This window comes from Gymnoscopelus braueri (assembly GCF_963280865.1).
Source record: "Gymnoscopelus braueri genome assembly, chromosome: 16".
NCBI classification, from domain to species: Eukaryota; Metazoa; Chordata; class Actinopteri; order Myctophiformes; family Myctophidae; genus Gymnoscopelus; species Gymnoscopelus braueri.
Window position 1 is genome coordinate 7,137,590 of NC_137616.1, and position 21,668 is coordinate 7,159,257.

Sequence of the window (21,668 nt, forward strand, 5' to 3'; positions counted from 1 at the left end):
TTAAGTACACTATTGAGGAATGTTTGCTTAAATGTTTACTGGAGTATTTACCATTTTCAGTACTTTTACTTCTCAGAGGCAAATATTTTACTTTTACTCCACTACAATTATTTGAAAACTTTAGTTACCAGTTACTTTGCAGATATAAATGATTACATTATAAAACATACATTAACCACTTTAGCCCTATTTTATACATAGGCTATTTTCAAATATTTTAGTACTTTTACTTTTGGTACTTTAAGTACATTTTGACACCAATACTTTTGTACTTTTACTCAAGTAAATTTTGAGTACTTTTTCCACCACTGCCCTGTGCATATTTGTAACAGCAAGCTTATTCTGTAAAGGAGTCTCTCTGCATAACATACACTCTAAACACTTAGACCCTCTATATACTTATAAAACAAGCTACAATACAAAAGTATGGTAGTTATAATATGCTGTTCTTCTAAGCATAATAATGTAATTTGACCAACACGGAAAATACTTCATAAACCTTGTTATAAGTTGTTATGTATCATTATAAACATTAGTGTTATGAAGCCTTATAATGAATTGTAAATGTGATTATAAAGATAGACCCGACCTTTAAGTAAAGCATTACACAATACACCTTGCTTTGTCTTTGCATGCATCTCTTTATTCATGACGATGTTCACAACATCTTGGATTATGTATTAATTTAAAAGCCCTGACAGGTCACCACTGTAACAATATGTGATAATAATACAGATATCTACTGTATGAGTTTAGGATTAAACAGAGTCCCAAAGAGAGAAAAAAAACAAATTAAAACCATGAAAAATAGTAAATATTGCATCATGCCTTTTATACCACGGCTGTGCTTTTCTAAAATACATGCATGTGAACCTAAACATGTTTAAGGAACACGTCTGATCTTCATCGCTACAGCCTTCAGGGAGTAATTATAACCCTTCCATGTGTACCAGATTACACCTGAGAGTTCGCCCGTCTTTCCCCAAAGGTAAACACCATTGGGACGAGCATAGAGACAGTCCTTTCCGTTCCAAAATGCACCGTAATAAAATTTGGCACAGTTCCCGACGTTCCACGTGCCCTGATCTTTGTCAAAGGTTGAGAATTTCATTCCATTGGCCTCGGTCAGTGAGTCTCCTGCTCCTCCATCCTTGAAGTCAGCAACCTGCAGCTTGTAGCCATCAGCCTCAGAACCCACAGAGAAAGAGGAGTAAGAGGCAAACGCTGTGTTTCCCTCAAAGTCTTCCATGTCCACCCTCAGCTGATACTTTTCGTCCTTGGTAAGGAGATGTATGTTCTCCAGTCCCAGCCAGTACTCGCCTGATGCGTCTCCAAACCCAGCTCGGTACTGAGCCCAGGGTCTGTAGAAGTTCAGAGTGCCGTCCACTCTTCTCTGGATGACCGTCCACTTCCGTCCATCTGTGTCCATGTCACAGTAGACCTTGGCAGGTGGAGTAGTGGGGTAGATGGTGTACACACCACTCGCTGTGGAGACTTTTTTGTAGATTTCGTCACAGTCCAGAACCAGCTTGTGATAACCATGATCACCATTGTTGTAGTTTTCCTCACAGTCCAGATCCTGGTTGATTCCACAACGAGGAGCAGAGTGGACTGTTACAGCCAGAAACAGAACTGCAGCAACAAGTATCATCTTGAAGTCTTTGAGTTGTAGCTTGTTGTTCAGATCAAAGGACGTCTGAGTGTGTTGAGTGTATGTTCAGCTCCAGTAGAAGGTTCAATGTAGTCTGTGTGTGAGACCCTTCTCTTATAGTTAAGAATGGTGACGTATTGACACCAAAGAGATCGTATGATAGATAAAGGTACTCTGTCACCAGACCAGTCTGACCTGCCTATACATTTTTGTTACATAGTACACACACACACACACACACACACACACACACACACACACACACACACACACACACACACACACACACACACACACACACACACACACACACACACACACACACACACACACACACACACACGAACCAACCACATTATTCAAAGCATGCACTGCTCAAGGTGCGGCCATAGTTGAATGATTATAGAGCCCGCCTTGGAACCCAGAGGTCTCAGGTTCAATTCCAGGCCCTGCAGCAATGTGTCAAAGTGTCCCTGACCAAGATACTTTACCCCCAACTGCTCCCCGAGACACTGCCCCCTAGTGCCCACTGCTCCTGTCACTAAGGATGGGTTAAATGCAGATGCTGGTGTTTTCCAAAATATCCAGTGACAAATACCACAAAGGTGTGTGTTATTATTATTGTTCTGAATAAACATAAAAATGCATGACCGTCTGTCTAGGATTCTGTTTAAACAGTCTGTCAGTAATAAAGCTATGCAAGATTATGCATTATGTGAATTCATATTTTGAATAAGAGCTTGGTGAAAAGAAAAACATCCTTCAACTCGTTAAAACCGAATAAGCATCTGTGTCATTTTAACGATTTATCGTTGGCTATTACAAAATAGCAGATATGCAAGCTCACAGCGCGTCACTTCGTGCCACGCTGTGAGCTTGTATATCTGCTATTATTGAACATTTTAGAAATTTTTATATATCTTTTCAACACAAACACAAATCTTCTCTTCTGGTGGTCCCTGGCACAAAACATTTTCAGATGGGGGGTCCACGTCCAAATACATATATTTATGGGGGTCCTTGGCACGCGAACATGTTTGAGATTGGCACGAACATGTTTGAGAACTATAGGGTTAATAGTTCCTGGCAGCACAACATGTTTACTATATTTAATGAACGTCCTTACTGGAAACTAGCTGCTGTGTTTGGAATGTGAACTGACAGAGGATTCCTGTAGACTGACAGGAACCAGGATTGACAGCTCATCATGTTGCATTGTGACTCGTGAGTTTGCAGATCGTCAATGATTCGGCGAAGATACAAAGTACAGACCCCTGAGAACTCCGGTCAACCAAGTATAGAGGGTTAAATTGTTAAGAACGTATAGATATTTACTTTGAAAATTGGAAAATCAAAGCACAGTGCCAGAACCGGCTATGTCTGTTGTGGCCACCTTGCAACACACACACACACACACACACACACACACACACACACACACACACACACACACACACACACACACACACACACACACACACACACACACACACACACACACACACACACACACACACACACACACACACACACAGAAATGTGTGCAGAAATGTGAAGGTCAGGATTGATGTCAGAATGTTAAAGGAGGATTTCACTTTAAAACAACACTAGGTTCAATATTTAGATGTTTCTTATTAATTTGATCAGACACTGTAACTGAAATACATTACATATATATGCATTTGACCTGAATAACCAATAAAACAATGATACTGACAGCAGATTGTTTCATCCATCTGTAAATGATTTATTTAAAAAGAAACATGCTTTTTCATTTGCTAAGCTGGAACAAAAGACTTTTAAACAGTGTTCCCACACTGCGCACACACATAATGTGGGGGGTCTCAGCTTAATTCAGTCAGATGTAAGAAGGGGGGCTTTAAAGGAGGAGTTCAATCAAACAATGATTTATTTTCTATCAATTGCACACCCCATGAAGCCTTGAATACATGGATTTATTTAGTTTTTTGTCGCATTCCTAAGCCAATGATTTGATGCCTGGGTGTATTTCCGGTAGGAGACACAAAGAGTCTACTTTGTGTCTCCTACCGGATACATTAGCCGGTAGGAGACAGGAATCAAATTATTGGCTTAGGAATGCGACAAACACACAAATAAATCCATGGATTCAAGGCTTCATGGGGTGTGCAATTGATAGAAAATAAATATTTTTTTGGGTGAACTACTCCTTTAAGAAAAAAACACTGGTTTAAACAAAACAATTATATAAATGTAACACAATCATCATTCCATTTGCTATAAGCTGAGAAACATGACAGAAAATCTTGCATTCATTTACAATTATATGACAACTGTAGGCTCTTACTGTGGAGCAGTGTTTTTTAAATAGGGGTATGACTACCCCTAGGGGTACACATAGGTACTATTTGAGGTTTCGAGGCCTATCAGGCTCGAAGCCTCTTTGAAACTGCCCTGTTTCTTCCGCCGTTTTTGCAGTTCTGGCCTAACCGTGTGGTCACTTTTTACGAAACTCGGCAATATGCCAAACGGCCAAGGCCCGAAACTCACAACCATCGGCCAAAGGGTGGCGCTGTAGCACTCAATTGAAAATGCCAACTTTGAACAGGTACACCGTACAACTCATGCCCTGTTTGACCCACAGCCATGAAACTTCGATACACACATGCGTCTCCTCATGCCTAACAACTTTCACTCTCTGACTTTTGACCTCTGACCTTTAGATTGTCCACCATTTTGAATTATATGAAAAACAGTAAAAATCTATCTCCTCCTGGGATCTTTGAGCAATCTGTACGAAACATTTTACACATGAGCTTTGGACCTATGCCGACAAACTGGGGAAGCGGATTTTCCATAAGTGAAAAAATTAAGCTTTTATGAGCCAATGAATATTGCAGTTTTATGACAATTATTCATCTGCCCCTAACACATACATGCAGACTCAGATTTGTTTGAAACTTTGCAATAATGTAGAGGGTCATTCAAGTATCCCTGAAACCAATATTATTCCAATTGGTCAAAGGGGGGGCGCTATATCATTTTTTTTTAAATGCAAACTTTAAACAGGCAAAAGTCATGCCTCGTTTGGCCGACAGCCGTGAAACTTGCTTACACATGTGCCTTGACTCATGAGGAACACATCTATCACCAGTAAGCTCCGCCCTTAGATTTTACGCCATAGTAGAGCATCGCAGTTCCCGCCCACTTCCTGGTTTTTCGTGGTGCCGGAAGGAACAACTCAATGCATTTTTCCCATTGATATTTCCAAAAATATTTATATCTATTAATTTAAGCCTCGAATCAAGCCATCATGACATGACATGAATCATGACCATAAAAGGTTTTTTTCTGTGATTTTTTTTAATTTTATATTTAATTATATGATATACTATATTTAATAAATACCCTTTGTTTTGCCGTTTTCAAAAAGAAAAAATCACAGAATCAAACGTTTTATGGTCATGATTCATGTCATGTCATGATGGCTTGATTCGAGGCTTAAATTAATAGATATAAATATTTTTGGAAATGTCAATGGGAAAAATGCATTGAGTTGTTCCTTCCGGCACCACGAAAAACCAGGAAGTGGGCGGGAACTGCGATGCTCTATATTGAGCAGTTTGAAAAACATTTAAACCCAGGAGAAACATACCTGTTCAAAGTTGGCATTTTCAATTGAGTGCTATAGCGCCACCTTTTGACGAAAGATTGTGAGAATTATTTCTTGATAGTTTTTCATGACCATCTACCATGTGGCAGAGTTTCGTAAAAAGCGACAGCACGGTTCAGCCAGAACTGCGAAAAGTGGCAGAAGAAGAAGAAGAAGAAGAAGGAGAAGAAAAATAATGCCAATATCAAAACGGAGCCTTGCTCTGCAGAGCCTGGCCCCGTAAAAATAATAAAAGGGGGATTGGGGGCAGCCGCTGTATAATGCAAAGTAATCATGTTATGTCTTCTAACACATACCCTCTAGGCTTTGGAACACACAGCAAGCTTGACATCAACAGTAGTGGTGGTTAGCCTGTGGAAACCTGTCAAATATTTGACAGATTTCGACACTCAACCATTGCTGGCGTTCAGTGCCAGTGTGTTCTAGTAAGTTTAGAATAGGGCATCTTGCTTCTGTATTAAGTAATGGTGTAAAATCACATTATCAATCATTGTCTCTATTATCAGAGAATGTTCAACCCTGACTTTGTATTTGTCTGCTTAAATCAGGTTTGAGGAAATGTAGTGTGTATTCTATTTCATTCATGAAATCAAAGCAACATGCATCCAGCTTAACAGCACATACCCGACCGTATATACAGCAGCATGTTGCAGTTGTGGACAGACAGACAGACAGACAGACAGACAGACAGACAGACAGACAGACAGACAGACAGACAGACAGACAGACAGACAGACAGACAGACAGACAGACAGACAGACAGACAGACAGACAGACAGACAGACAGACAGACAGAGTTGACTATAGCCTCTAGCTATAAAGAGGGTCTGACTGGATTCAACAGGCAATGACAAGTCATGGAGTCTGGAATGTGATGGTTGCTACAGTAACAGTCACACTGTCTGATTGTTGTGCTGTTTAGTGTAAATATTTAAACTACCGGATACAATATTTACACTACCGGATACATTAGCCGGTAGGAGACAGGAATCAAATTATTGGCTTAGGAATGCGACAAACACACAAATAAATCCATGGATTCAAGGCTTCATGGGGTGTGCAATTGATAGAAAATAAATATTTTTTTGGGTGAACTACTCCTTTAAGAAAAAAAACACTGGTTTAAACAAAACAATTATATAAATGTAACACAATCATCATTCCATTTGTTATAAGCTGAGAAACATGACAGAAAATCTTGCATTCATTTACAATTATATGACAACTGTAGGCTCTTACTGTGGAGCAGTGTTTTTTAAATAGGGGTATGACTACCCCTAGGGGTACACATAGGTACTATTTGAGGTTTCGAGGCCTATCAGGCTCGAAGCCTCTTTGAAACTGCCCTGTTTCTTCCGCCGTTTTTGCAGTTCTGGCCTAACCGTGTGGTCACTTTTTACGAAACTCGGCAATATGGTAGAGGGCTATGCCAAACGGCCAAGGCCCGAAACTCACAACCATCGGCCAAACAGAGACAGAAAATCTTGCATTCATTTACAATTATATGACAACTGTAGGGGTATATATATATATATATATATATATATATATATATATATATATATATATATATATATATATATATATATATATATATAACCCAGTGACAGAAAACACTTTTAGCCAATCACAGGTTAGCCCTGAAACATGACTGTCATACCATGACAGTCATGGTGCCGAGAGTCCCTGGTTTATAGTGGTGTTCGATTTTTTTACATTGCCAACTCTCACATGTACATAAACGTTCAGATTTCAAATATAAAGTGCTTACCCCGAGCCACGGATGTTACAAAGCGATCCGTTCCGTGATAAGTACAAGTATCTCCCGTATTGTTCAATAAAAACGAAGCATTTTAAGCCGATCATCAGAGTGCAATACACCTCCCAGTCCCAACCATTAGTGTCACATGGTTGAAAGAAAGCAATGGAGAAAATTTGGAGAAAATGGCCGGCGATCGGATTAAAATGCTTTTTATTGAACAATATGGGAGATACGGGTACTTATCGCGGTACGGATCGCCTCGTAACATCCGTGGCTCGGGGGTAAGCACTTTATATTTGAAATCTGAACGTTTATGTACATGTGAGAGTTGGCAATGTAAAAAAATCGAACACCACTATAAACCAGGGACTCTCGGCCCCATGACGCTTGTGTACAAGCGTCATGTGAACCATGGCTAATCACAGGTATGAGTTCAGTCCAATACTGCTAGTCTAGGGCTGTCAGAACGAATTTTGGGATTCAAAAGTCGAAATAACATTCGAATGCTAAAATTGCCATTCGAATGTGGTTTAAAAAACCATATAAATGTATTTTATTTTATTACGGGGCCAGGCTCTGCAGAGCAAGGCTCCGTTATTGGCATTATTCTGTTTCTTCTTCTTCTTCTTCTTCTTCTTCTTTACGGGGCCAGAGCTCAGCTCTGGACCTGTTTTAAGATTGCCTTTATTTTAGTTCTTCTGTTTCTCACTTTTCGCAGTTCTGGGTGAACCGTGCTGTCGCTTTTTACGAAACTCGGCCATATGGTAGATGGTCATGAAAAACTATCAAGAAATAATTCTCACAATCTTTCGTCAAAAGGTGGCGCTATAGCACTCAATTGAAAATGGCAACTTTGAACAGGTACAACTCATGCCCTGTTTGACCTAGAGCCATGAAACTTGGATACACATATGCGTCTCCTCATGCTGAACAACTTTCAGCCTCTGACTTTTGACCTCTGACCTTTAGATCTCCCACCATTTTGAATTATATGAAAACAGTCATTGGCTCCTAACTTCTGCATTTTTTCACTTATGGAAAATCCGCTACTAACATTTTGTCGGCAGAGGTCCAAAGTTCATGTGTAAAGAATTTCGTGCAAATTACTCAAAAATCCCAGGAGGAGATAGATTTTAACTATTGCAGTTTTATGAAAATTATTCATCTGCCCCTAACACAGAACTGCAATGTTCTCAGACCGTTACTTAATACAATAAAACAAAGTTTCCAGAAATGTCATCCATGCCTTTGTCCTCTTTGAAATGTATACACTTTTTTTAAACCAGACATTATTTTTTCTACTGTTCGATTTAAGAAAGGGAGGAAGGGAACGGAGGGCGGTGGGGTGGGTGGGAAGGGGAGAGAGAAGGAAAGAAAATGAATGACCCTTTTTGATCAATAATGACTTTGATGGTAAACATTATTATTTTTTTTTATTTTTTTGCAACCCCCTTTGATGGGAAAGACTTTTAGCAGAGGATTTTACTAAGAGACCTGTGAACTTAAAATATTACATAGGCCTAGTATAAAATATTTTTTCTTCTTTTGTATTATTCGTAATTATTCATTGTGAACAGTTTTCTTTTTATTACAATTAATTTAGATATACTGGGCTTTAGAACTTTGATAGGAGTGTTTTCCCTATTTTATATTCTACTGTTTTCTCTTCCTTTTTTCGTTTCGTATTTTACAGAAGCCTAACAAACTGATTTAAATTGAGAACATTTACACTATACTCATTGAAAAGAAAAGCATTATGTTTGTTGTATTTTTCCCCCTCCCCTCCCTCGACCCTATAGATCTCCCTCTCTCCCTCCCTCAACCACTCTGTAATTTATTTTGCACAGTAAGAAGGCATGACTTTTCGTTTTGTTCTTTACAGAAGCCTAACAAACTGATTTAAATGTAAATAGATAAAATCGGAAGATATGCATATATATGTATGTATGATTTAGTTTTTTTTATTATTATCATTATGTTCATATATGTATTTTTTTTCTTTTTTCTTTTCTTTTTTGTTGTTGCCATTATTATGTTAGCTATTATTGAATCTGTATTATCATTCTTATTATTACCTGAGGATTACAAGTTTAAGGTAAAAGTAAAAAAAATGACTTAATTATGAAAGGCCACGGGCACAGTAGATAGCTCCCACCTGTACAGAGGTACAGGTGTTTTCTTTTTCATGCGGGAAATATTAAAAGGGTTAAAGGGATGGGGGTGGGTGGGTACATGTTATGTGTTAAGTGTTATGTGTTTTGCTAGGCCCAATTGCAGTTTGCTAAAACTAACCACATCCAGAGTCCTGTCTCTTTTAAAATATGTAGCTTCTAGGAGAGATTTTGTTACATTTAAGAATTCCCCTTTTTTTTCGGCCATTCCTTGTAAAGCGCCATCATGTTCACCATTCGATCCTGGCAGGATTAAAACGATTTAATGGCGAATATTAAATTTGCAACATGGAATGTTCGAGGGATTAATCAGCAAGTAAAAAGAAATCGTGTTTTATCACATGCAAAAGAACATAAAATAGATATTTTGTTTTTGCAGGAGACACATCTTTCAATAACAGAGAGCAACAAATTCAAGCGCAAATGGGAAGGGATGTTTTTTTCCTCTACTTTCAATTCTAGATCCAGAGGGGTAGCAATCTTAATGAAAAAAGGGGTAAACTTTCAATTAGTAGAAAGTGTGATTGACCCATGTGGTCGTTATGTTTTGGTTAAAGGCTTTCTCGATTATGTAGAAATTGTTCTCCTAAATTGTTACTGTCCTAATTATGACGACCCCAAATTTATAAATGATTTGACCTTGAAATTGTCTTCTTATCGAGAACCTATTATTTGGGGTGGGGACTTTAACTGTATTTTTCATCAGTTTGATACAACATCCTGTCGGAGACATCCTGTCTCCAACGTGTCCAAAGTGCTAAGTGAGAATTTAAAAGATATAGGTTTATGCGAAATATGGAGAACATTATACCCTGCCAAGAAAGAATATTCGTATTATTCCCAAGTACATGATTCATACTCAAGAATCGATTTTTTTATGATAAGTAACACTCTTGTGAATTGCACTTCAGAATGTAAGTACCTACCTAGAATTATATCTGACCATTCTCCCTTGCTGATTAATATTCAACTCAATACTGCAATAAAACCAACTAGAACATGGCGTTTCAATATTACATTACTAACAGATACAAATTTTATAGAATTCATGAATAATCAAATAGATATTTTTATGGAAGCTAACCAGATACAGGACACTTGTCCCATATTAATCTGGGAAACTTTTAAGGCTTTTTGTCGGGGCTGTACCATTTCTTACTCCTCCTCCTTAAAAAATAAAATAAAAAAAGAGACGCTTGTCTTAGAAAAAGAAATTAAAGAATTGGAAATAAAACATAGTAATGATAAAAATGAAGCCACCTTACAACAATTAAATCAAGCAAAATTAAAATTTTGTACTTTAGACACTACAGCAGCTGAAATATCTATTTTAAAAGCCAAACAGAACCATGTTGAACATGGGGAAAGCGCAGGCAAATTACTTGCATGGCAAATTAAAAAAGCAGAGGAGGAAAGAGCTATTTACAGTATAACCTGCCCCGATGGAAGCATTACAAGAGATCCTTTGATTATAAATGGAACATTTAGATCTTTCTATCAAGAACTCTATAGGTCTGAAAATGATGGTTCTGTGGAGGACATACAGTGCTTCCTGGATGGAATGGTTTCCCCTACTATATCCACAATAGAAAAGACAGAATTAGATAAAAATATTTCTCAGGTTGAGATTACAAAAGCAATTGATAAATTGAAAAATGGAAAATCTCCCGGAAGTGACGGTTTGCCTGTTGAGTTTTACAGATGCTTTCAGACAAAGATCTTGAATCCACTCTTGAATATGATAGAAACAGCGTTAAAAAAAAACGAATTACCTGAGTCTCTGAAACTAGCTATTATTACTCTTTTTAAAAAAAAAGGATAAAGATCCACTCCTTTGTTCATCTATGAGACCTGTGTCATTACTAAATGTTGACTATAAGATAATCACTATGATGTTGGCTATACGTCTGGAGACAGTCATACAAAGTCTTATCCATCCGGATCAGACAGGTTTTATGAGAGGTCGATTTTCATCAGATAATATTCGAAGATTTTGTAACGTGATATCTCATACTCGTACGGATAAATCCCCCATGGTGGTAGTATCGATAGACGCAGAAAAAGCGTATGATAGAGTAGAGTGGAGATACTTAGTGGAGGTATTAAAATATTTTAATTTTGGCCCAGTTTTTATATCTTGGATTAAATTACTTTATCAGTCACCGAAGGCATCTGTAAAGACCAACAGTCAGATTTCTGAACCATTCTATCTAGGAAGAGGAACAAGACAAGGGTGTCCGATTTCGGGCTACCTATATGCGCTCGCTGTCGAACCATTAGCAATTAAGATCAGGTCTCACAACAGGATAGTAGGAATAGGTATTGGAGCAGAATACCACGTCATGTCTTCATACGCAGATGATATCCTATTATATATATCGAAACCAGAACAATCATTACCAGCTTTATTAGAATTGTTAGAAAATTATGGAATAGTATCTGGCTTCAAAGTCAACTGGGAAAAGACGGAAATAATGCCCATTTCCAATTTTGATAGTAGTTCCTTACAGAACCGGTTTCAGTGGAAATGGACTCAGAACCATATAAAGTATTTGGGGGTAAAGATTATAGATAACTTGGAAGAATTGTTCAAAATAAATTATGTCCCAATACTTGAATCCATAGAGGCAGACCTGAAACGATGGCAGACGCTTCCAATATCTATTTTAGGCCGTGTAAATGTTCTAAAAATGAACGTCTTACCTAGACTATTATACTTATTTCAAATGCTTCCTATAATGGTCCCAGAATATGTGTTTAAGAAAATCCAATCTTTATTTTCGTCTTTTATTTGGAGTGGTAAAGTTTCTAGAGTTCGTTTAAATGTATTGTACCTCCCTTTGGAGTTGGGTGGGCTCGGGGTTCCAAATATGAAATTGTATTATTGGGCAGCACAACTAAAACCATTAAAACAATGGTTTAGTGAACCATGTGCATGGGTCAGAATAGAAAATCATGATATGTTACCGCTGGATTTAAATTATGCTTTGTACTGTGGAATGAAAAATCTAAAGAAAATAACAAATAACCCGTGTATACTCCATTCTGTCCATAAGTTTTTGAACTGGAGAAGACCTCTATCACCCTATGCTCCCATTTGGAAAAACCCCACATTACCTTTTATCTTCAATGGTAGTATATTTAAGCAACTGGTGGACAAAGGTATTTCAACTTTTATAAATTTATACAAAAACTGAATTTTGCTTTCTTTTAGAGAAATCCAAGAAAAATTTGGTATACCTAATTCACATTTTTTTTGTTTTTTACAAATAAGAAGTTTTATTCAGTCCACACAACATACACTTGACGAACCAGAACCCTCTACAATGGAGAGGATCCTGAGACAAACAGAAAAACCAGTAAAATTATTGTCTAAATTATACCATGGGCTGATAGAGGCTTTTCCAGCTAATACTTTGGCTACAAAAACAAAATGGGAGACAGATGTGAGAGAGGGCATCAGTGAGGAAGAGTGGGTACAGATATGGTCAAGCATACATTCCGAATCATATAATTGGAGACATAAACTTTTGCAATTTAAGATCGCACATAGAACATATTATACTCCAGTGAAATTGAACGCTATGCATCCAGAAATGTCCTTTCTATGCTGGAGATGTAAGAAAAAAAAAGGTTCTTTTCTACATATGTTATGGTCCTGCCACAAACTTGTCCCGTTTTGGGAAGATATATGTTCCTTTATGTCCTCTTGTCTTGACCTTAGGCTGATGCCCTCCCCTCGCCTCTGCTTGTTAGGTAATTTCAAACATGGTGACAGTTACCAAAGAAAATTGAGCAACCTGGCATTCATCGCTGCCAAAAAATTTATTGCTGTAAATTGGAAAGCCCCTTCCCCCCCAACACTAGCCCAATGGAAGACAGAAATATCAAGTTATATACCTCTAGATTACTTACACTACAAAATTAAAGGAAAGTTGGACATCTATGATAAAATATGGACTCCATTCATATTCTCAGATGGGCTGATGTAAGAACTAGACCCTGGAGGGTGTTTGGAAAGATAGCTGCATCAGCAAACCTAGCAATGTGTTTTTGTTTGTCTTATTTCGGTTATTGTAATATTTTATTTTGTTATTTTTCGTGGTGTTTTTTGTTTTGTCTAACACTGTATTTTGTCTGTCTTTAAAAATGAAATAAAAAAAGTTATAAAAAAAAAAAAAAAAAAAAAAGAAATGTATACACTTAAACACATTTGATTTATTGGCATAAACCTATGAATAGTAAGTAGAGAAACCAACCAAAGTATATTTTCTGTATACATCTATTCCAACGGACTTGGAACACACATACATACAATTTTAGATCCCTGTAATAATCACTTATCAACATTTTTGTAATTCAGTCAACTCAAACAAGCAGACGTTATACTTCCTTAGCTAAACAAGTGTAATTAACTGCTGAATCAAGGGGTTTCCTGTGTACAAGTGTTGCCATGTCTGCTTATTATAAGCAACGTTGGCTTGTTTTTCCTGTAAAGTCACTTGTAAATAAATGTTTAAACAATATTCAAAATATTTAGATAGTAGATCTGCTATTTTCATTCAAGGGTGCATTACTGAACGGGCCTACTGGGACCCATGGTCCCCGGGAGCTCAGGGGGCCCAAGAGCTCAGGGGCCCGAATCTAAAGGCCCCTGGACCTGATACCGATCACCCCCCCTCCCAAAATACTTAAGCCAATAAAACAATTAACTAGCAGACAGTCACAATTAAAGAATACTAAACAGCAGGGGTCATCTATGGAATCAATATACTGCCAATTCTCCTAACTTAGAATAAACGTTTCAAAACCTTGAAAACCTTTTTTGCAATACTGCAAACTCGTTTCGAATCTCAGATTTTTTTTTGTATCTCTGAAAAAATTGTTGAATCTTCGAAAAAAGTGTTGATAGGCCGAAAACAATATTCAAAACTCTGAACAAATATTTTACAGTGTTTCGCCAACACATTTTTCAGAGTTTCAAATTTGTCACAAACACACTTTCAGAATATGCATTTTGGCACTGTTCTACCTGGGTATTATTTTGTTTTCCATGTTTGAAACCTTGTAAATGGGGATCGTTTTTGAAACTAGCAACTTTATTGTTGAAAGACTGGAAAAAAAATTCAATGGTTAAACTTTATTTTGAAACTGTGATTCAGCGTCACACACACAGCAGCACACTCTCCTCAAATCTCTGAACACACGCGCGCGCACACGCACGCAGCAGCAGCAGATCGAGGCAGAGCCTCAGAGTTATGCATGTGCTGAAACTCTGAAACGTTCTACTCGAAACCTTGCAGGGAGGCGGGGGGAGCGGAGGCGGGACCAGAGGCAGGGTGGGCCATTTGAAGTCCATTCCAATCACATTTTGTATTTACTGGGCTGGGTGGGACCAACAGCGGTCGGCCAATGACTGACGCTCACAGGGGATTGTCAGACTGCTCAGCCAATGAAAACCCACAAGATAGCCTACACGTCACGCTATTCAAGGATTATTATTATTATAATATTATTATCATTATTCATTGCGCACTGGTCCAATACAATACAAACCAATGTGCTGTTGCGCATATCTAAACACACTCACAGCCTGGCACACAACATTCTAATCTTATATAGTATAATGTAATCTTCTAATTCTCCAGGAATGTCTGATTATAATTGTCCTATTATCAGCAGATGTGAGAGTGTCAATTCCTTGTGTCAATTGTGTTTATATAAGATGATAGTCTATTCAAAGAAGACAATTTGTGCTGCGCTATGCCATTCGCTCCAAATGACACACTTCAGTTTTATTCATGGTTTGCACAGGAAATAATGAACTGATTACAACAATATAAAATTCTCTCAAATCAGTAACAGGTAGGTGATACATATGCCCATCAAATATGGTTTTATTGAAAGGCAATCCAAGGTTAGAGCTTGGAAACCAATATTCGGGGAATATCTGACGGCTTGGAGCGTCTCAGTGCGGCTGCAGAGTTCATCTTGGAATTTGTCATTACAATTTTACTGTAATCCACAAAAGTGTGACTGTTAATTCCTTGTGTCAATACATTGTGTTTTTATCACCGATGCCAGTATTATTATTATTATTATTATTGTTAATAGACAGGCTACTTTGCAAGTATATGTGAGAGCAACTTAAGTGCCTGCAGAACTTAATAATATAAGCACACTTATTATTATTATTATTATTATTATTACCCTTATTATTATTATTATTATTATTATTATTATTATTATTATTATTATTATTATTATTACACTTATTATATATATTATATATAATAAGTGTAATAATAATAATAATAATAATAATATTAAGAATGTAAGCAAATGACAGAAAGCCCAAAAGCTTCTAAGTATTGATACCCTACTTAGGCATTGAATGAACACCTCATCATTTCTTTCCCTGCCAGGGCCAATAGTCTCTCTTGGTGGCAAGACGCATTCTGGAGTCCAGATAGTGCAAACATTAGTTGTGATAGACCAAACAAGTGACAGTGCATGCAATGGAAGGCCAGGACACTTCAATGGAGATAATTTAGAATGAGAAATACATATTAGGCATGGTGCACGATAGTGAGTGTGCCACTTACACTGTTATCAAAAGAGAAATTAACTTATGGTCTCACATACACTGTATCTGCAATTATTTTACACTATCATTATATATATATATAGTATATATCTTTAAAAAAAAAACTATCTCAGACTTTAGAAGTGGGTTTGTTTCACATTCGAGGACTGCAACAATGTTTGGCGGACGGTCATTTTCATTCTATGAACTGGAAACATGCACTTGAAGTGCATTGAAAACTGAAAGAGACATGTGAAAGACCACGATATAATGCAGTCTGATCAACATGCTGAGTGAGAGGGGCACCAACATTGCAAACTACAGTGTTCACGAGACTCACTTCTGATGACACCTATGGCAACCAGAGAGCAAGCCGTGGGGAAGCTTGAATGACTTTTGACAAACTTTTATCTGTTACAGACACTGGAACTAATATGCCATGGTGAAGGACACACTTTCTAAGCAAGCAGTGGAATGTATGAAGCAAGGTTGACTTACTGCTAATCGTTGTTGTTGGGGCCTCGACATGTGTAAACAAATACATTTTCTATCGCTCTAGGTAGGACACAATACATTTTTTTTATCTTATTTTTTACAAAAAACAGACACTAGAGAAGTGTGAAATGTAGTGATCACACACACTGGATGATATCGCAGCATATGAACACAGGACGTAATTATCTCATAAACCATATAAATATAATTTATGAATCAATTACAATATAATAATACATACATATAGATATATATATATATATTATTATTATTGAAACTTACGTCACTGTAATGTAACGTGAGTTCTTGGACAGGTTTATATAAATGTCAGTTTAATCAGAGAGAGATAATCTTTAACTGGCTGGACAAAAGACACCAAACATCATTACTTTCCTTGTTACAATAAAATTGGGTTTATTCAGACTTCACCGTTACAAGTATTTATAAAGCAACGCTTGGGAAACAGAAACTTATGTTGTGTATGTAGTTAATGTGGGGAGATAAGAAAACAGGAGAGAGAAAAAGTCACAGAGAGTAAAAGAAGGAATCGCATTGGGGATGCATTATTGTAAAACCTTCTGAGCTATGCTCAACTATAACAGATATTCTCTTGTAAACACAGTAACGTCGCCTTAAGATTAATGCACAAATCAAAATGGTCCAACACACCTTTAGACCCGGGTAGGGGCCTGAGTCCGGAGACTCTGGATTTCAGGAGAAAGATACACAGGCGCGCTCTGAAGCCCAACTTGGCACTGGTTCTAGCGAGTGGTCGCAGAGTTCGGAAATCTCAGTGTAATGGCAGACTGAGTCAGCTTAGACGGTGGCGGAGGTCGGGTCGCCGAGTAGACCGCGACGATGTCCTCTTGGAGACGGGCGCACTTCACGGCTCGGGTGCGTGTGCGATGGAGATGAGTGGAGCGGAGACCTTCTGATCAGTCTCTGCTCCTGCCGCGGCTGCGGGTTGCAGCGGCCTGGACCTGGACCTCCTCCTTGGTGGTTCCGTGTTGAAGAGAGCTAGGAAGGTGATTAACCCTCCTCGTCGTTTGGTTGGTGATGGGATAGACAGGGAGAGGGTCATCCCTTGGCGGCTTTGAGCTAAGAGTGTGGTCTGTGTGGGATCTATATACCCTAAAATCCTTTCATGTGGTCAAAAGTCATTACTATGTTAATTCCTTATCTGCTGTGGGATTGCTGACTCTGAGTCACCGGGAGGGGAAGCAGAACCCTTCCGTGAATTTTATGACCCAGGTCAGCCATGGGCCCCCCTTGGGTCATGCCCCGGTCACTTCTAAACACCAGGCATACATTTGGAAATACCGCATAATAATACATTTTCACATTATTGTCCATTATTGTCCACATGTCTCTCCATGAGGTCACGTGTAATGTCTTCTTTGTGGTGAAAACATAATTTTCCATGCGCTCAAAAAGAGGGAGAAAGAGTGAGAGAGAGAGGGGGGGGAAGTTGTCTGTGTGTGTGTGTGTGTGTGTGTGTGTGTGTGTGTGTGTGTGTGTGTGTGGCCATTTGGTTGGCCTGGCTTTCTCCCCCCCTTTCCTGTTCTGTTGTCTTATCAGAAGTGGATGGTGGTGGGACAACTTCAAACGGCTTTGTTTAGCCCCTTGTTGTTGTTAAAGGTTTGCTAACGCCACCGGCCTGGCTCCCAGCTGTTGAGAGGTTGTCCAGACGTCGGCTACAGAAACATGATACTTATTAGACATACACGTTTTGACACATAAGAGTTGCACTAATACATTATAGAGTAACCTTGATTCTGCATAGATTGAAGCTTCAAAAGATCAAATAATAATAGTGCCCCACTAGTAAATTAATATTACATCTTATGTGTAGTGACATCGTAGACTAACATATTTGAAATAGCGGACAAAACAACCAAATTGACGCGATAAACTGGTGTGTAGTGTTAAATGGAATGCCACAATCAAACTATATATCTTTTCAAATTCATCAATTAATAATGTCAAATTAGTTAACTGAACGGAAACATCAATCAAGTCCATTTTTAAATGAGTGCTAGTACTCCAATATAAGTGAATATTTGTTCAAAACCAAAGACAATTTATTGGAAAACATAAACGAATCGAGGAAACAACCTTTGTTAAGTGAAAATGTGTCACAGTTAAAAGGAAGCACTTGCCAGTTCTAAAAATGCAAGGCCTGTTGTTTTTTGGTTTTTCTAAAGCTGAAACTATGAGAGCACTGAGGTTTGGTATTAAACTGATCAATTATCAGCATTATCCTTATTATATTTTTGCAGAAATTAAGTTTGTGGTCACTAAAACAGCCCTTAATATACTCATTTGATGATATAACATAAATAATTTAGCTGCTTTTCAGAGGCATGCACGTCTCAATCTGAAACTATGAAGGCACATGTAACGACTAATTAAGTTATTAGCATTGAACATATTATAATTTTTGAATAAAGACAATACATGTAGGGGAAAATTAAGGGAGGACATTAAGATGATTTTAGTGGCGGGCAGCTCTAATTTTTCCATATCGACACTGTGCAGTAGATGTCCTTTCTTATCAAGATGTTTACAGTTCAGCTGTTTCACCCAATTCAGTGGCTGTGTCAACAAGACAGGCACAGATGAACGAGATTGAAGTGCACAAGGGAACCTCAGAGTTGTGAAAATAATTAAGTAAAGGCTGTATTGAAATGAGAATTATTGTCTGGCTATAGCTAAAATAGGGCAGGGTTAAGTGTTCATTATTTTTATGTTACATGAATGGCAGAGTAATACAATTATTTAAGCGAAGAGAAACATAAATAGTGTGCATTCCAACATTAGGAGAGTATGGATTGTTGGAGCGATAAATTGATCACACTGTGGCAGGGTGGACAGGGTGAACCATAGCAAGATAAGTTTATAACATGAACAATAGATATCATACCTACTGGGGACATTTAGAGCCGTTTCACACTCAGGTCCCGGGTGCGCACTCCAGACCGCTTAGCTAGTGTGAATGTAGTGAATCGACCTGCGAAACGGGTAACCGTTCCGTTCCCGAAACCACCTCCGGAGGCAGTTTCGGATCCGGATCATGCGTTTTCGGGTACGGTACGCTGCAATGTGAAAGCAAGCGTACCATTAGACGGAAGTGGCCCGCTATTTGGAATAGGTGACGGTATATAAACTCGACAAAAACAGCCAACACTGCTCTTCTAGCCGGTGCTACTGAATGAATGAAAACGCCCCAGAATGCATTGCGCACTTAAGGTGGGCTGGTGCATATTACTCTTAAGGTGGAACATAACAATTGAAATAATAATCAACTTATATTATGGGAGCCTTTCTAACAATTTTACTCATTCAATTCTGAACCGATTCTTAAAATTTAAAATTCTCTATTAGCTGTGAAGGGCCTTCTTTCATGTCTATCAGTCATGAAACATTGGCGGGTCTCCATCGCGCATTTCAGGTGCGCGAGCAGCGCATATAGTATATCTTGTGGGTATCTTGTGGAGTTTCAGCTACTATGCATCCCAGAAATATATAGCTTATAAGGCTTTGTAATTTGAAATTTGTAAGTAAATATGGTAACTCATTTAGATGTAGGCCTACGTAGGTTTATAGTTTCCCAAGGACTATAGCCGTTTCACTCATGATGCAATTTCTCTTTCATAACAGATACATACATGTGCCAGATAATCCCCACACCAAGAGAGTCAAAAAAGAAAAGACGTTGGATTGATGTACTTTATTTAGACATGAGACATGAGAAACAGTACATGGAAGTACAATTCACAATACAAGGTTTCAGTCATTCAGTCGGACTTCACTGTATAGGCTACTATAGTTGCCTTTTCATAAATGATATATTTTTGTACTTAAGCTGTCGTGAAAGTTTATAATATTTAGAGAAATTTAAAGTTTCAAATACAAAAGTATTAGTAGTTGTGAAGGTTAGCAAATTGGACATTTAGACTGAATGTTTCCTGTATCCTCATCTTGCGCTAATGCACACAAGTGTTTCACCAGGTTTTATTTGTGTTGTTTCTCATAAGCGTACATCCGTTGTCCGTCAACAACACAGAAGTCTGTGGCTTGACTTCTGTGCGCTCACTGTGTTGAGCGCTCAGTGCGTTCTCCCCGCTTCGGGGCGAGGCTCCCCAAAGACCGTGCACTTACATAGATCGCCTCCCCTCCCCAGCATAGCTCTCCAGCCGCAACCCTATATTTCTGCGTGACGACCACAAACATTGTCGCATAGTTGATGACGTCTGTGTCCACAGAAGAAACACTATGTGCATGCCGCCACCTATAGGATCGGGGGTATACATGCAAGTGTTCTTTGGTGCGATTGGATCTTGGGCAGTGTGAATGCTGGCCAGCCAAGCATACTCGGGAACGCTTCGATTCAAACGGATCCAGTGAGAAACCGCCCTTTAGGCTCTTACAATATACCAAAATATCATAAATGCTTATCTAAATTAGTTACGTGAATTGAAAGGTAGTTGATTTCTGTTGCATTTGAGTTAGGCTGTGTTGTCGAGAGACTCACGAGCACGTTGGGTGATGCTTGGCAGAAAATGTATGACTACAGACGGAGCTGCACGGTCCACGGCCTCTGAAGGGTGCACACTTCAGGGTGGTGTACGTGGTGGCTTCTGTCATGCTATTTTGATTTGATTAACCGAAAGCGAAATTATGTGTTTGTGTGTGCTGCTCAAAATATCTCCCTCTTATGTTAATGGTCAGTGCGTTTGGTGTACATTATGAGAACATGCCGGGTTTTGGTTGCAGAGTGGATGTCAAGTGATTTCATACATTGCTGACATTTGCTTTACAGTTTATTGCCAGTTGCGGTTGACTGGCTGAAACCTACACTATCTTCAAAAGAATTCATACTTTACATCATCGATTTTGGTGCTAAATGTATCCAATTACTTTGCTGATCATTGACATAACTTTTATTTCTATTGCCATGATACCACTGATTGACCAAGGGTAGTGGGGAGGTCCGAAAGACTTAAGTGTGATTAAGGTTGTTTATGTTGTGGTAAACCTTCCAGTTCTCTAAAACAGGTCGACTGCTTGCAGGAGAGACGTATACACTTTTGCTGTCGTTAACCTTCCATTTCTCTAAAACAGGTTGACTGCTTGCAGGAGAGACGTATACACTTTTGCTGTCGTTAACCTTCCATTTCTCTGAAACAGGTCATAAGTGGCAGAAGAGAATTGTACAATTTTATACAGCCCGAGAATAATGTCAAGTGACCTGTGCATAAGGCACAGGAAAGTTGTTTTGTTGTGTTTCCAATTACATGCTGTGTACGGTATAACTAACTAAGGGTAACTATAAGTGCCACCCAATATCA

General features: G+C 38.4%; 1 protein-coding gene across 1 annotated transcript; it reads right to left on the reverse strand.

The window, feature by feature from the left end:
* Positions 1-757: 757 nt before the first annotated feature.
* Positions 758-20,964, reverse strand: LOC308103786 (microfibril-associated glycoprotein 4-like; the record flags this gene model as incomplete). The annotated part of the gene is made up of 2 exons (XM_080453953.1): positions 758-1,611; positions 20,892-20,964. The coding sequence occupies 2 exons, from the start codon at positions 20,962-20,964 to the stop codon at positions 884-886; spliced, it is 801 nt and encodes a 266-aa protein (XP_080310079.1). The 3' UTR covers positions 758-883.
* Between the last annotated feature and the right edge of the window lie 704 nt (positions 20,965-21,668).